Source organism: Macaca mulatta, chromosome 11 (assembly GCF_049350105.2).
Source record: "Macaca mulatta isolate MMU2019108-1 chromosome 11, T2T-MMU8v2.0, whole genome shotgun sequence".
In the NCBI taxonomy this organism is placed as follows: Eukaryota; Metazoa; Chordata; class Mammalia; order Primates; family Cercopithecidae; genus Macaca; species Macaca mulatta.
The window spans coordinates 110,937,692-110,951,775 of NC_133416.1; the positions used below are offsets into that span (position 1 = coordinate 110,937,692).

Below are 14,084 nucleotides of genomic sequence, written 5' to 3' on the forward strand. Positions count from 1 at the left end.
GTCACCAGTGAATGTTCTATTGACCTCGTTGAGCCATCTGGAGACCTCAGTGCCAGGTCTCTCAACAGGCGGATCAAGCAAGTACCTAAAGTACCCAAAAATAAGAAAAAACTGTCTTGAACTGTGTGAGCACACATGTGCGTGCGAGTGGACACATTTAGTCATGGAGAAAATCAGAGCTGTCAATGCTGAGCTTTCTTAGACATCTTTTGAGGATTGGTAGTTTCTATTTCAAACTGCATATGAGATAGGAGACAATCTATAAACTTTTTGGTGCTTGGGACCTCTAAGGGTGCCCATCCAGTCCTAGGAGGCAGTAAAGGAGGATGTGGAATTGAACTCTGAGAACAAGACCTTGGCTGAGGAGAGGGACAGCTGGTGATGTCTTGGAAAAGGTTTGAGCTGATATTGGGGCCCATTGTGAAGAAAGAGGAAGAGGAACAAGGAAAAGGAACAGGGAAAACCTGCCCATGTAGCCCTGGCTGGCACCCCTGATGAGTTAAAGTGCTCAGAAACAGACATCTTCCCAGGGCCTGCCCTTGTGTGAATTAGAAAAGCTGCCCCTTGGGAGAGCACAGTGGGAGCAGGTGTCCCTTCCTTTGGGGACATCGGTGAATAGAGTGTGGGCTGGGCTTCAGCCCAGTGAACACAGAACATGAGGCCCTGTCCTCAGCTTCTTCAGACAGTGTCCCCTCCCTCAACTTGAAGCTTCCACCCAACTTCCTGGGCCAACCAATGGGTTTGGTAGATTGTCTCCACGCGCATACCTCAGTGGGCTGTAAAGGCTTCTCCTTAGCGTCTCCTAGCACTGGTACCTTTCAGCTCAGCATGGGTGCAGATGAGCAAGATAAGAGTATGAATGAGAGTGGGATATAGTTTGGCTTCCTTTCAACTGACCTTCACCAATCAAAGAAAAGAAGTGAATACCTGAAGGCAAGGGATCAAATGGGGTGAGAACATTAAAAAGAAAAAAAAGGTATTTTAGCAACAAAGATAGGATGTGCATGAGATCCCAGTGCTCAAGTGAAGTGTGCCAAGTGCTAAAATATTAAATATGAGGTGACAATTATTATAAAATAGATATTACCAACATCAAATACAGACTCTCCTAACGTTACTGTGACCATGATGGAGTTTGGGTCTGAGAGCCAGTTCATGCGGCCAGTACAGAACCCATCTGCAAAATGACCCCATGTGCTTCTGCTCCTGGACAGGCTGCCTGTAACTGTTTGCCAGCATACACTGGAGACGGAAAGGTCTGCACGCTCATCAACGTCTGCTTAACTGTGAGTATGGCTCTATGGTGGATGTCCTTCAAGCCTCAGAGCCGGGCTGCCTGCCACCCCACTTCTAGGGGATGCAGAGTTGAGAAAATATTCCTCTGGAGGCCTCATAGCTGTGTGTTGACCATGAGGTTCATTTCTCTGGCACATTCCATTGTAATGTTGGGGAGAAAGGAGAGAAGGCACCGTCTGCTACCCCCAGCCTGCCCCTTTGGCTGTGGCATATTGAGCTAAGTCTACCCACTTGCTTATCCCCCATCCATATAGCCAACTCTTATGAAAAAGATCCCTTTCCCCCTTTCCACCAAGCATGTTTCTCACCTCCAGGAAGCCCTCTTAGGTAAACCTCACAGCAACTTTCCACTCCTCCTTCTCCTAGACTTACACGTAGGAATCCACAGTGAGTGCACTCTGAGTCAACAATATAGTGTAGCATTCCAAAAGCTAGTTCTGTCATCACAGAGGCCTAGAGGACAGGCTAAGGAAGATGAAGATTCTCTCACCCCACAACTACCCTCCATGGCCCCTATCACCCCCATTCTACATGTTAACGCTACCTTAGAACAGAGGATCCAGTTCTAGATGCCTTGCATTGAGCAGGGGTTCATATGGGGGTAGAAGCACTGTGTCTCCTATGTCCATGCACGCATCACTAACTCTCCCAGTTCTCTCTCTCTAAAGAGGAGTTGGGATGTGGGGTGGAGGCTGCCATCAACATTTCAAGGATTGTCACATAACAAAAGGGTTGTTCTTGTTCTGTGTAAGTCCAAGCAGTAGGACTAGGACCAGCGGATGGACAGTAGAAGAAAACAGATTTCTTTAAACTCAACTCAGGTCTTTAGTTAGAACTGTCCAGAGATAGAGAGTTTTGAGAAGTAATGAGCTTATTATAACTCAAGGTATTTAACTATAGGAATAAAGCAACAGATGGGTTATCAACCCAGACAGCCATTTAGATTCCTCCCAGCCCTGATCCATATGACTCTTGGATTTTCAGCTGGTTTGCTTCTTGGGACCTCAGTTTCCTTGGATGGTTATAAATGTCCCTGGAGTTCCCTTTACCACTAACATCTGGGCTTTGACTTTCTTCCTCCAGTCTGTAGGATATTATTGACACACTTCTTGTCTCCGTTTGCATGTTGATCCTGGTAGGAGCAGGATCTTCTGATTCTCTTATAACCCTTGACTGCAGGCTGGACCCATGTTATGCAAACCGAGTAGGAGTTTACTCAGTCATTAATCACTGAGTCTCAAACTGGGCTAGTCACCTACTGCTCCTCAGAGCCTAATTGTCCCAGGCCTGGTGCCTCCAAAGGGATGAGATAAGCCTGCTGACCCAGCATGTCACATCTGGAGCACTTTGTGTGGTCAGCTAGACCTCTGAAGTCCTGCATCAGCGTCACATTTATATCCACTGCTTGCCAGGGGTCAGCCACTGTGCTTAGGGGTGCCCAGTCATTCTTTCGTTTAATTTCTCTAACAACCATATGAGGTAAGAACTGTTATTAACCCCATTTTACAGACAAAGCGACTCTAGCTGTGCCTCTTTCCTACGACTGCTATAACAAACTGCCACAAACTGAGTGGGTGAAAACAATAGAAATGTATTTTCTCACAGTTCTGGAGGACCAAATCCAAAATTAAGGTGCCTGCAAGGATGTGCTCCCTCTGAAGGCCCCATGGGAAGGTCCTTCCTTGCCTCTTCCAGCTTCTGGTGGCTCCAGGCATTCCTGGCCTGTGGCCACATCACTCTAATCTCTGCCTCTGTCTTCACATGGCCTTCATTTCTGTATCTGTGTCTTCTCTTCCTCTTGCAAGGACACTTGTGGCATTAAGTGGTTAATCTAGGATGATCTTATCTGGAGATCCTTAATTACATCTGTAAAGACTCTTTTTCTAAATTAGTTGCATCCACAGTTGCATCCAGTCCTTAGGACAGTTCAACCCACCAGGCTGGGAGGAGTGAAGGCCCTTGCCCAAGGTCACAGACCTAGTATGTGGCATGGCCAGAACTTGAGCCTATCTCTGTCTTACTCAAGATCTGCGCCCTTGACCATTTCTTGGGGGTGCTTGTTCTTCCTACAAGGCCCAGTCCCAACACCTTGTTTTCCTGTTTATATTACTTCCCACCTGAGAGCCGCCAGCTGTTGACATGAGAACAGTGCAGACACCCTGTAATTAAGACCATTCTTCAGTTTAGGCTCCCATTATCTCCTTGTGTTGATCTGGCAAGTTCCTCAAGAGATCAATGTCCTCTACATGAAACAGTTATGTAAGGATAATAAAGAAGCTATAGAAAAGATGGGGGCTGAGATATGAAGCTGTTACCAATAGAACTATGGCCAGCTTAATTTTCACAGGAATTCTTCCATGGGCCATTCATGTTTTGTAAAAAATGGCCACCTTGTCTTGGACAAATGACTCCTGATACAGCTGACCTGGGAGATTCTGAAGGTCCTTTGCTACTGTATCTCAGCAACATATTCCCGTAGGAATTAACTCTATTGCAAGATTGTAAAATTATAGGCCATAAGGGGCCAGGCAGGGGATAATATCAATAGGAAGACCCAAATCATGTTGCCGCTCTAATGGGGAAACATCTACTCCAACTGACTGGTACTCTAAACTGTGTCAGCCCAGTGTTGACAGTACTCCTGCTATTTTAAAAGATATGAAAATTTATGAATTTGTATGTAAATTTTACCAATTTTTAAATGATGGTAATTAATTTCAGAAAGCTCTTTTAAATACTGGGCTAAACAAACAAAATAGTCCTGATGCTAAATCTAGCCCAAGAACAATTATTTCTGCTCAAATCCTACCAACAAGGACTGTGAAACATTGTCTTTCATGAGTTAGTCCCCAGTCCAAACTACTTTAGTCCATTTGTGCTGCTCTAATAGCACAGAGGATACCTGAGACTGGGTAGCTTATAAGCAATAGAAATGTATTTCTCACATTCTGGAGGCCGGGCAGTCCAAGATCAAGGCACTGGCCAGTTCTGTGTCTGCTGCAGGTCAGCTTCCTGGTTCATAGATGGTGCCTTCTTGCTCATTGGTAGAAGGGACAACTGAGTTCCCTTGGGTCTCTTTTTTCTTCTCTTCTCACATCAGAAGGGTAATGTGCCAATGTTGTAACAAGTTTTGAGCGAGGCACATCTCATAGAAGAGTGTGAAAACCCAATATCAAGCTAATGAACCACAAAAAGATCTCTCTTTTATAAGGGCATTAATCCCATTTATAAAGGCTTTGCCCTCATGACCTAATGACCTTCTAAAGGCCCCACCTCCTAATGCCATCACAATGAGGGTTAGGTGGGGGACACAAACATTTAGACTAGAGCAGGAGGCAAGCATGTTGATGGGACAGAGACTGGATGAGATGGGAAGGGTTGTAGTGATCGGACAAGGTCTCTCTGCAAAGGTGACTCATTCCTGAATGTTGAGAAGTGGGCAGCCACATGAAAATCTTAGGGAAAATGTATAAACAAAAGGAAGAGCAAGTCAGGGGTCCTGGGAACAGGAAAAGCTTGGCATGTTCTGGGAACTGAAGAGACAGCCAGTGTGACTGCAGTAAACGAATAAAAGGGAGGTGGTGAGGGGCCAGATCACCTTACACCATGTAGGCTATGCTGTGGAGCTTATATTTTATTCCAGTTATGACTAGGAAGCCACTGGATAATCATGTAGGTCAATATCAATGTCTGGCTTGGCTCTCAAATCTCATTCTGGCTGCTGTGATGACTGTGCATGATAGGGATTCAAAAGCACAACCAAGAAGACCATGTAAAAGACTAATAGAGCAGACCAGGAAAGACCAGAGTGGTTTGAATGAGCTGTAGCAGTGGGTATAATAAGAAGTCGCTGGGGCCAGGTGTGCATGGTGGCTCATGCCTATAATCCCAGCACTTTGGGGCGCTAAGGCAGGTAGTTCGCTTGAGCTCAGGAGTTTGAGACCAGCTTGGAGAGAAAGAGAGGGAGATAAATCATTGGACAGGGGATGCATTTTGGAGATAACCAACAAGACCTGCTGATAGACTGGATATGAGAAATACAAGGAAAAGGAATCAAAGACACTATCTAGGTTTTTTGCTGAGACATGTTGGTTCCACTCATGAAGATAAGGATGGCTTAGAGATGAGGAAGCGTTGAGTGAAATATCAACAGGTCTGTCTTTTTGTTGAGTTTGAGTTGCTTGGTAGCCATTCAAGTGAAGATTTCCAGTGAAATGTAAGCCTGAAGGAGAGATCATGACAGAGGTACAAATATAGGGGTCATTGGCACAGAGATGGTATTTAAACACAGGGGACTGGCTGAAGCACAAGATGAAAGTTAGAGGCAAAGATGGGGCAGGCAGAGGGGCCCTGGATATTAAGCCATTGAGCAGAGGAAGAAGAACCTACAGAGAAGACTCAGTAAAAAAGCCCACAATGTGGAAGGAAAACCACCTATCAAGTATAGTGTCAACAGAGGCCAAGAGAAGAAAATGTTTCAAAAGGAGTGATTGTACAGGCAAAGGATGTTGAGATGTCACCTAAGTTGAGAGAAGAGAACTGACCACTGCCTTCTCAAGGTCTCAGTTCTTGAAGACCTGGATCAGGGTGGAGGCTTGTGTAAAGGTGGGATCAAGAGCCTAGAAGTAAGTTGAGAAAAAAATTGGAAGTAAGGAAAGTAGAAACATAGACAACATTTGCAAGGATCTTCCTGGGCAAATAAATGGGGTAGTTAATGGAGAAGGATGTGGACTGAAGGAAGCATTGTTTATAACACTTGACTCTGGAAAATTTTAAACCTACGTTAAACTAGAGCAACTAATACATGAACCCATCTGTACCTGACACTCAGGTGCAAGACTCAACTCATGATCAGTCTTTGTTCATCTATACCTAGTGGGTTCTCTTAAAGGAAAAGCGAAAAGAGAGTTTGACTTTTTTCAAGATAAGTAATATGAAGGCATGTTTTTGTGCTGGGGAGTGGAGTATGATCTGATAGAGGAGAGGAGGTAGATTGTTACAGGAGGAAAACACAGGAAGGGGTGAGAGGGAGTGGGACCCAGAGCCCAGGTGGAGGCATCAACCTCAGAAGCAGATGTAGTGTCAGTCAGTCTATTAGTCAGTGATGAACTAGTGAGTCCATTAATGAGTCAGTCCATTAGTTAGTTATTTGTTAGTACGCTTGTTAAATAAGGAAAGCAGAGTCCGTGAGTTCAGACCCAACCAAGTGGTGAAGCTCAGGATGGGGAGATGAGGTGGTTCTTGTTACCTGTGTCTCTTTTCTGCATGAAGTACAAGTGGGGCTCATCAACTAAGATGAGAGGACAGTGATTGAGAGTTGAGAAAAGTGAGGAGTGGAATGTCATTTGTATTAGTCAATTTTCATGCTGCTGATAAAGACATACTCCAGACTGGACAACTTACAAAACAAAGGTTTATTGGGCTTACAGTTTCTCATGGCTGGGGAGGTCTCATAATCATGGTGGAAGGTGAAAAGCATGTCTCACATGGTGGCAGACAAGAGAGCTTGTGCAGGGAAACTCCCATTTTTAAAACCATCAGATATCCTGAGACTCATTCACTATTACAAGAAGAGCACAGGAAAGACCTGCCTCACAATTCAACCACTTCCTACCAGGTTCCTCCCATGACACATGGGAGTTGTGGGAGTTATAATTCAAGATGAGATTTGGGTGGGAACACAGCCAAACTGTATCATCTCTAGAGAGAGGGAAATTAAATGTACTGCAAAAGTGCAGGCATCCGTGTGCATACCTTTGAAGGAAGTCCGGATAGCACGTATCTGTGACTTTCGCAGGCAATGCACTGCCAGCCCAGCAGACTCAGAGAAGTTAGAGTGGGGCCCAGGAGGGCTAGGGATTTGCCAAGCCATAGTGATGGAGGGAGAGAAGAGCCAGGGAGACTCACAGTGCTCCACCTTGCCAGCTGGCTGAGGGCCAAGGGGGCTGAGTGGGTGGGCAGAAATGCTGGGGAGAAAGAAGTAAGCTCAAAGGAGGGGAGGTCCCTGTGGACCAAAGGAGGTTGGAGACTGCACTATTAGAAGAGATAAGTTGAAATGATAAAAGTTGGTGGCCAGAGAGAGAGAAGGATGCTTGAAATGGAGCTCTCAGGAGCAGTCAGTGCACTTTAATGTTGACTGCAGAGCCAGAGGGTGTGGGCAGAGGTGGTAGAGGCCATTGACAAGGGTATTGACACTGGGAAGGATGGCAACATCAAGAATGAAGAGGAAGGCAGTCATCCAGGCACCAGCATTAGAACCAAAGAGTAAAATCTAGTGAAGGATTATGGATACTATGTGTTCAAAGGATGAGGGTGTGGAAATGTTTTGGAAGTGACAATGTACAGTAAGAAAGACACTCTCCCAGAACAGCCAGGACATTGCCACTTCAATCCCTCACCAGTGTGGAGGTAGTGGAAGAAAACAGCTTCACTTGAGAGGCATAGGAAGGACAATGTTTGCAGGAGACAGAGACCTCTGCAGGAAGAGGTGAAGAGAGCTTACTAAGAAGAGGTGAGAATGTCAGAAAGTTGCTAATGGCAATGAGTTTGAGAAAGCATGGGGAAGGGTTTGCAAGGAAGGGGCCTATGGGGTCAGATGATGCATGTGTAGAGGAACATGGGGTGAGTGTCCCTGCAATGAGTGTTCCCAGGGATGTTAACTTTGAACCGTGCTTTGCTTTGTTTGTATTTTAGATCTCTACCCATCTTCCACACCTTATGAGATCTTTGAGGGCTGGGACAGTGTGTTCTATTTTATACCACCTGCCTTCTGTCTGATAATGGTTACCTTTTCCTATGATCAGAATTTAGCTTAAAGCTGGGAAGTATCAAACAGGTGGAATCTTACTAGTTAATACCTGAATGCTGAGAACTTTCCAATTTGGCAACTCTGGGCTTACCTGTACAGGGCTGGAGATCTGCTCAAAGGGACCTGTGATCTTAGGATACAAGGCCAGGTGAATAAGCTGCCCCTATGAGCATAGGGAATTGGAAGGCAAGCTCGGGCAAAGGACAAACAATTCAAATGAATCGAAGAAAGTGAGACAAAAAATGAATTCCAACCAAAAATGAATCCCGACGCAGAATTGCTTTGTAAATATCGGTAGAGCTGGCAAACTAACTGGTCTAATCCCCATTCCTTGCCCCTTGGCAATTTTACCAGAAAAATGGCGGCTGTAGTGAATTTGCCATCTGCAACCACACTGGGCAAGGAGAAAGAACTTGTACTTGCAAGCCAAACTACGTCGGAAATGGATTTACCTGCCGTGGCAACATTTATCAGGTAACGCGAGACATGTTTCCATAAAGTAAACTCTACTTCCCTAAAAATGCCAAGAATCCACATAGCTAAGGAATATTCAAGAGCTTGGTGAAATCTAAAGCGCTGTAAAAATATGAAAGACAATTTTATATAAATCAGCAACGGAAAGAAATTTTGTCTTCCTCTGGGAATTCATTTGACCTGCGAAAGAGCGTAATGTAGGGATTAAGATGAACTGTCAGCTCTGGAGTCAGAAACGCCTGGGTTTGAATTCAGTTCTCCTGGTTAGTAATGTGGCTTTGAGCATATTATGTCACCTCTCTGTGTATCAGTTTTCCAATCTGTAAAAGAAAATAATGATGGTACCAACTCCATCAGCTTGTTAAAGTAATATGTGCAAAGGACACAGAGTGCTCAGTAGCTCAACCACATTACCATGGTGTGGATTGTTGCACGTGCATGTGTGTGTGTGCATGTGTGCGTGTGCATGCGTGCATGTGTGCATGCACATGTTAAAATGTACATGCATGTGTGCATGTGTGTACGTGTGTGTGCTTGTGTGTACATGCAGGTGTGTGTGTGTGTGCATGTATGTGTGTGTACTGAGCATAGTGGTTGAGGCAATGTGATCCTTGCAGGTTTCTGCCTATTATAAAGTAAATGTTCAGTTATTTAAAGAGGGATGAAAATGTTCTGGCTGATCAAATATTGTTAATAGAGTAACCAAATCTGCCCTAAACCTATAAATGATTTTTTAAAAATATTTGAACATCAGAAAAGGCTCTTAAAGTTCAGATACTTCTGGAAATGGCTGAACCTTTCTTTCATAAATCAGATGGCGATTCCAGAAAGGTTATAGAATTCACACTATGTCCACATAGTCATTAACTGAACATTAATTGTCAGCCTACAGATGAAGCTCCAAAAAGGCCCGGTGTTACAGATTTCCAGTTGAAGGGATGGCAGAGAAATCATCCTGTGACAACCCTGTATTGTTCTTACATATATTTCACAGGCATTAACTGAAACTACTGTTTGTTTGCAGGAGCTTCCCAAGAATCCGAAAACTTCCCAATATTTCTTCCAGTTGCAGGTAAGAAATGTACATGTCTAACCATAAGAGTTCAGCCTAGGCCAGGTGCAGTGGCTTATGCCTGTAATCCCAACACTTTGGGAGGCCAAGGCGGGCGGATTGCCTGAGCTCAGGAGTTCGAGACCAGTCTGGGCAACATGGCAAAACCCTGTGTCTTTTAAAAATACAAAAAAAAAATTAGCTGGGCATGGTGGCGCAGGCCTGTAGTCCCAGCTACTTGGAAGCTGAGGCATGAGAATTGCTTGAACCCAGGAGGCAAAGGTTGCAGTGAGCTGAGATCATGCCACTGCACTCCAGCCTAGGTGACAGAGTGAGAAACTGTCTCAAAAAAAAAAAAAAAAAAAAGTTCAGCCTCAAACCAAATACAGGATAAACTGGTAGCCTCTAGAGCTAGTGAGGGTAGAAGAAAGTATGGGACCCTGAATTTCTAGAATTTTCTGCATAAGAATGTAGTATGTGAAAAGACTCCCATCACACCAGTAGAGAAAAAGGTATGACTGGGACAACTGGTTAACACTTGGGGTAAAAAAATTGTTTGATCTTTCTGCACATCATACATCTGAATGAGATTCAGAGGTAAGAATAAAATACAAAAACTAGAATAAAATCATAAAAATATAAGAAATAAGATTTTAATAAAATCATTAAAAACTAGAAGAAAATACGCTCATAGTAACCATATGATCTTAGAATTGCAAGAAGACAATTACAACAGTTGAGTATATCAACTTATGTTTTATGTTTGTATTATTATCCTAATGATATAAAATACTGATATATGCAAGAGACATTGGAAAAAAATACCTGAAAATAATAAGATCTGCTTCTAGGTGGTGGGACTAGGGGGGCAGCTATTATTTTTTTCTTTGTGCTGTATTTTCAAAATCTTTAATACAATAAGCAAGTGTTAATTTTATAATGAGAAAAAAAACACACGCACACGATTTCAGTTACGGAGAATCTGGGTTTCATTTGAATCCGAGACTGAAACACAGGTCTCCTCATCCAGTCTTTGTTTCAGCCAGGTGCCATCATCTCTGGTATCAGCTCAAGCCCCTGCATGTACTGATGTTAAGTGATGTGTAAGCCCCACCTTTCTTCCCACAGGAGCATTTCGTGAAAGATCTGGTCGGCCCAGGCCCCTTCACTGTTTTCGCACCTTTATCTGCAGCCTTTGATGAGGAAGCCCGGGTGAGCTCAAGACTGAGGGTGGAAGGGGGAGGTCTGCGGCTGGAACACAGTCTTTGGACCTCACCCGGGAACCGAGACTGGAGATGTTTCTAAGCAGGAGATCTAAGATCAGGTTGGAACTCACCAGCAATAGAAGGGGCTGCCTCTTGGCACAGGGACCCCTATCAGGAGAAACATTCAGGTGGATTTGGGGTAACCACTGGCCAGAGACTTTCTAAAAGACATTCCTGAACAACATATGAGGTTGGAGAAGATGAACAATTCTCAAGTGAATTAGACCTCCCATAAACAAAAAACGGGTGTGGAGGGAGAGATGCTGGGTTAAAGAGATTTAAATAGATTCTTTTCTTGCAGGATTTATCAGAGCCTTTACTGTTCTAATATTCACAGGGGCTCTTCATACTGGATTGCCCATTCGTAAAAATAATAGGTAACATTCATTGTAAGTGTGTCAAGCACTATTCTGAGTGCCCGGCTTAGATTTACTCATTTGGTCCTCACAACAACCCTGTGAGTTGAGTGCTGTTGTGATCCCCATTTTATAGCTGTGAATACTGAGGAAAGTAGCTTTTCCCAAGATCACATGACTAGCAGGGGATGGAGCACAGACCCAAACCTGAGCCCATGTACTTAACCACTGCACACCCAGCCTCTCTTTGCCTATATTTTGGACACCAGCAAAGCAGAGGCACAAAAATAGTTTTTGAAAGAAATTGGCACTTTATAATTCAAAATAAAAAGTCATTAAAGGAGTTATAAAACATGAGAATTTTGTGGGTTTTTGATTACACTTACTTTATGGTTAATATTGCTTGATTGTTTGTTTGTTTGTTTGTTTTTGAGACAGGATCTTGATCTGTCATCCAGGCTGGAGTGCAGTGCCACGATCTCGGCTCACTGCAGCCTCTACCTCCTGGGTTCAAGTGATTCTCATGCTTCAGCCTCCAGAGTAGTAGTTTTAGTAGAGATGGTGTTTTACCATGTGGGCCAGGCTGGTCTCGAACATCTGGCCTCAAGTGATTCGCCCGCCTCAGCCTCCCAAAGTACTGGGATTACAGTCGTGAGCCACTGCACACAGCCTTGTTTGTATTTTGAATTCCAAATGGAGATACGTCATGATCCTCCCAATACTAAAGGTTTGAATCTGGCACTGATACCTCTCCAAGAGGGGGATATACCATGCAGTGTTTCCCAGAAAATTCTTTTTTGAGGATCATCTCACAGAACTTGCGATCTTTGCAACATGTATTGTGAAATCCCGGGCCAGAGGAACCCCATGTTCCTTCCACACTGAGATTCCACAATGGAGGCAGGAAAGGAGCTAGAGTCACTCCTCCCTTTTGTCTGAACAGTCTCCACTCTATAATCCTGACCACTCTATAAAGCTTACCTCCCGGAGTCTGGGTGGGCCGAGAGGTGTGGAAGAGAGAATGGAGGAGAGGAGAGCCAAATGGCACATTGCAGCACAAGGCTCCTGCCTCTGGCTGGAACCCTCTGATTTTCTGTTACAGGTTAAAGACTGGGACAAACAGGGCTTAATGCCCCAGGTTCTTCGGTATCATGTGGTCGCCTGCCACCAGCTGCTTCTGGAACACTTGATATTGATCTCAAATGCTACTTCCCTCCAAGGAGAGCCAATAGTCATCTCCGTCTCTCAGGTAGATACCAGTTATCCTTAGCTCCTCTCTCCCCTAGATCATGTCCTTTGCAGGAACCTGGATGGAGCTGGAGGTCATCATCCTCAGCAAACTAATGCGAGAACAGAAAACCCAATGCTGCATGTCCTCACTTACAAGTGGGAGCTAAATTAAGAGAACTCCTGGACACATAGAGAGGAACAGCACACACTGGACCTACTGGAGGGTGGACAGTGGCAGGAGGGAGAGGATCATGAAAACTAATTAATAGGTCCTAGGCTTAATACCTGGGTGATGAAATAATCTCTACAACAAACCCCCTGACACAAGTTTACCTGTGTAACAAACCTGCATATGTTCCCCTGAACATAAAATTAAGTTTCTTTTTAAACAAAGAAAGTGCCTTATCTTTAGGTCCGCTTTCTCTTTTTCTTCCTTAAATTAATATAAGAAATAATAGACCAGGCGCGGTGGCTCATGCCTGTAATCCCAGAACTTTGGGAGGCTAAGGCGGGTGGATCACAAGGTCAGGAGATCGAGACCATCCTGGCTAACACAGTGAAACCCGTCTCTACTAAAAATACAAAAAATTAGCTGGGCATGGTGGCGTGCGCCTGTAGTCCCAGCTACTCAGGAGGCTGAGGCAGGAGGATGGCGTGAACCTGGGAGGCAGAGCTTGCAGTGAGCCAAGATCGCGCCACTGCACTCCAGCCTGGGTGACAGAGCAAGACTCTGTCTCGAAAAATAATAATAATAACATATGTTAAGTGATTTCTGTATGCAGGCACATAGTATTTGATGTGTACTAACTCATTTAATCTGCAAAATATTCCCTTGATATAGACAGCGTTAATCCTTAATTTCCGAATAAGAAAACTGAGCTCAGAAAGGTTAAATAGCTTGTCCAAAGTCGCACAAAGAGCAAATATTAGAGCAGGATTAAAACCAGAGGCAGGCCTCTCCAAGTAGTAAATAGAACTGCTTTTGGTAGCATTAGTCAGAAGCTGGAAAGGTTGAAAGCTTTTGATCCAAGTCACTTGACCAGGCTGGTCCAGTCCCTCCTTACTACAGAGAAACAAATGGTGACTGTAGAATTCCTTGCAGAAGGAGGAAAACCAGGGGAGGAGGTATAGAACAAATATAAAAGAAGCCAATTTTGAGCTGCTTGCTTGCTTCATACTGGAGAATCATATTGAAATTAGTGTTTTAGATGATTCTATGTTATAATTAACTTCCCCAGGTGAAAATTACATGTTATCTCTGTTTTCACTTTATAATAATAAAAATACACTCAAGTATTAACTTGGATATTCAGGTTTTGCTCCTGATAATTTAACACATTGGTAAAGCATTCTGTGAGAAGGAATTTTGTGTCTATTTCACTTTGCACTCATTTCTTTTTTGTTTTTGGTTGATTTCAGGGCACAGTGTATATAAATAATAAGGCTAAGATCATATCCAGTGATATCATCAGTACTAATGGCATTGTTCATATCATAGACAAATTGCTATCTCCCAAAAATTTGCTTATCACTCCCAAAGACACCTCTGGAAGAATTCTGGTAGGTAAACTCTCTCATATTTTCAGCCTGGAGTGACTCAATAC

The 14,084-nt window shown here is 43.9% G+C and overlaps 1 protein-coding gene and 1 non-coding gene across 8 annotated transcripts in view; one reads left to right on the plus strand and one right to left on the minus strand.

Moving 5' to 3' along the window:
• Window positions 1-14,084, plus strand: part of STAB2 (stabilin 2) — a 168,623-nt gene that overhangs the window by 118,746 nt on the left and 35,793 nt on the right. For all 7 annotated transcript variants that reach the window (XR_013401292.1, XR_013401291.1, XR_013401293.1 and 4 more), the window contains exons 44-49: window positions 1,215-1,286; window positions 8,459-8,578; window positions 9,603-9,650; window positions 10,758-10,841; window positions 12,353-12,499; window positions 13,900-14,040. Coding sequence is in view for 3 of the 7 variants with exons in the window: in XM_015152616.3 (XP_015008102.3) it covers window positions 1,215-1,286; window positions 8,459-8,578; window positions 9,603-9,650; window positions 10,758-10,841; window positions 12,353-12,499; window positions 13,900-14,040 (612 nt within the window). In the remaining 4 variants the exon portion in view is untranslated. The remainder of the gene's footprint in view (window positions 1-1,214; window positions 1,287-8,458; window positions 8,579-9,602; window positions 9,651-10,757; window positions 10,842-12,352; window positions 12,500-13,899; window positions 14,041-14,084) is intronic.
• On the minus strand, window positions 4,391-4,493 carry LOC114671212 (small nucleolar RNA U13). Its single transcript, XR_003721097.1, has one exon. It is a non-coding gene; the product is annotated as a small nucleolar RNA U13 (small nucleolar RNA).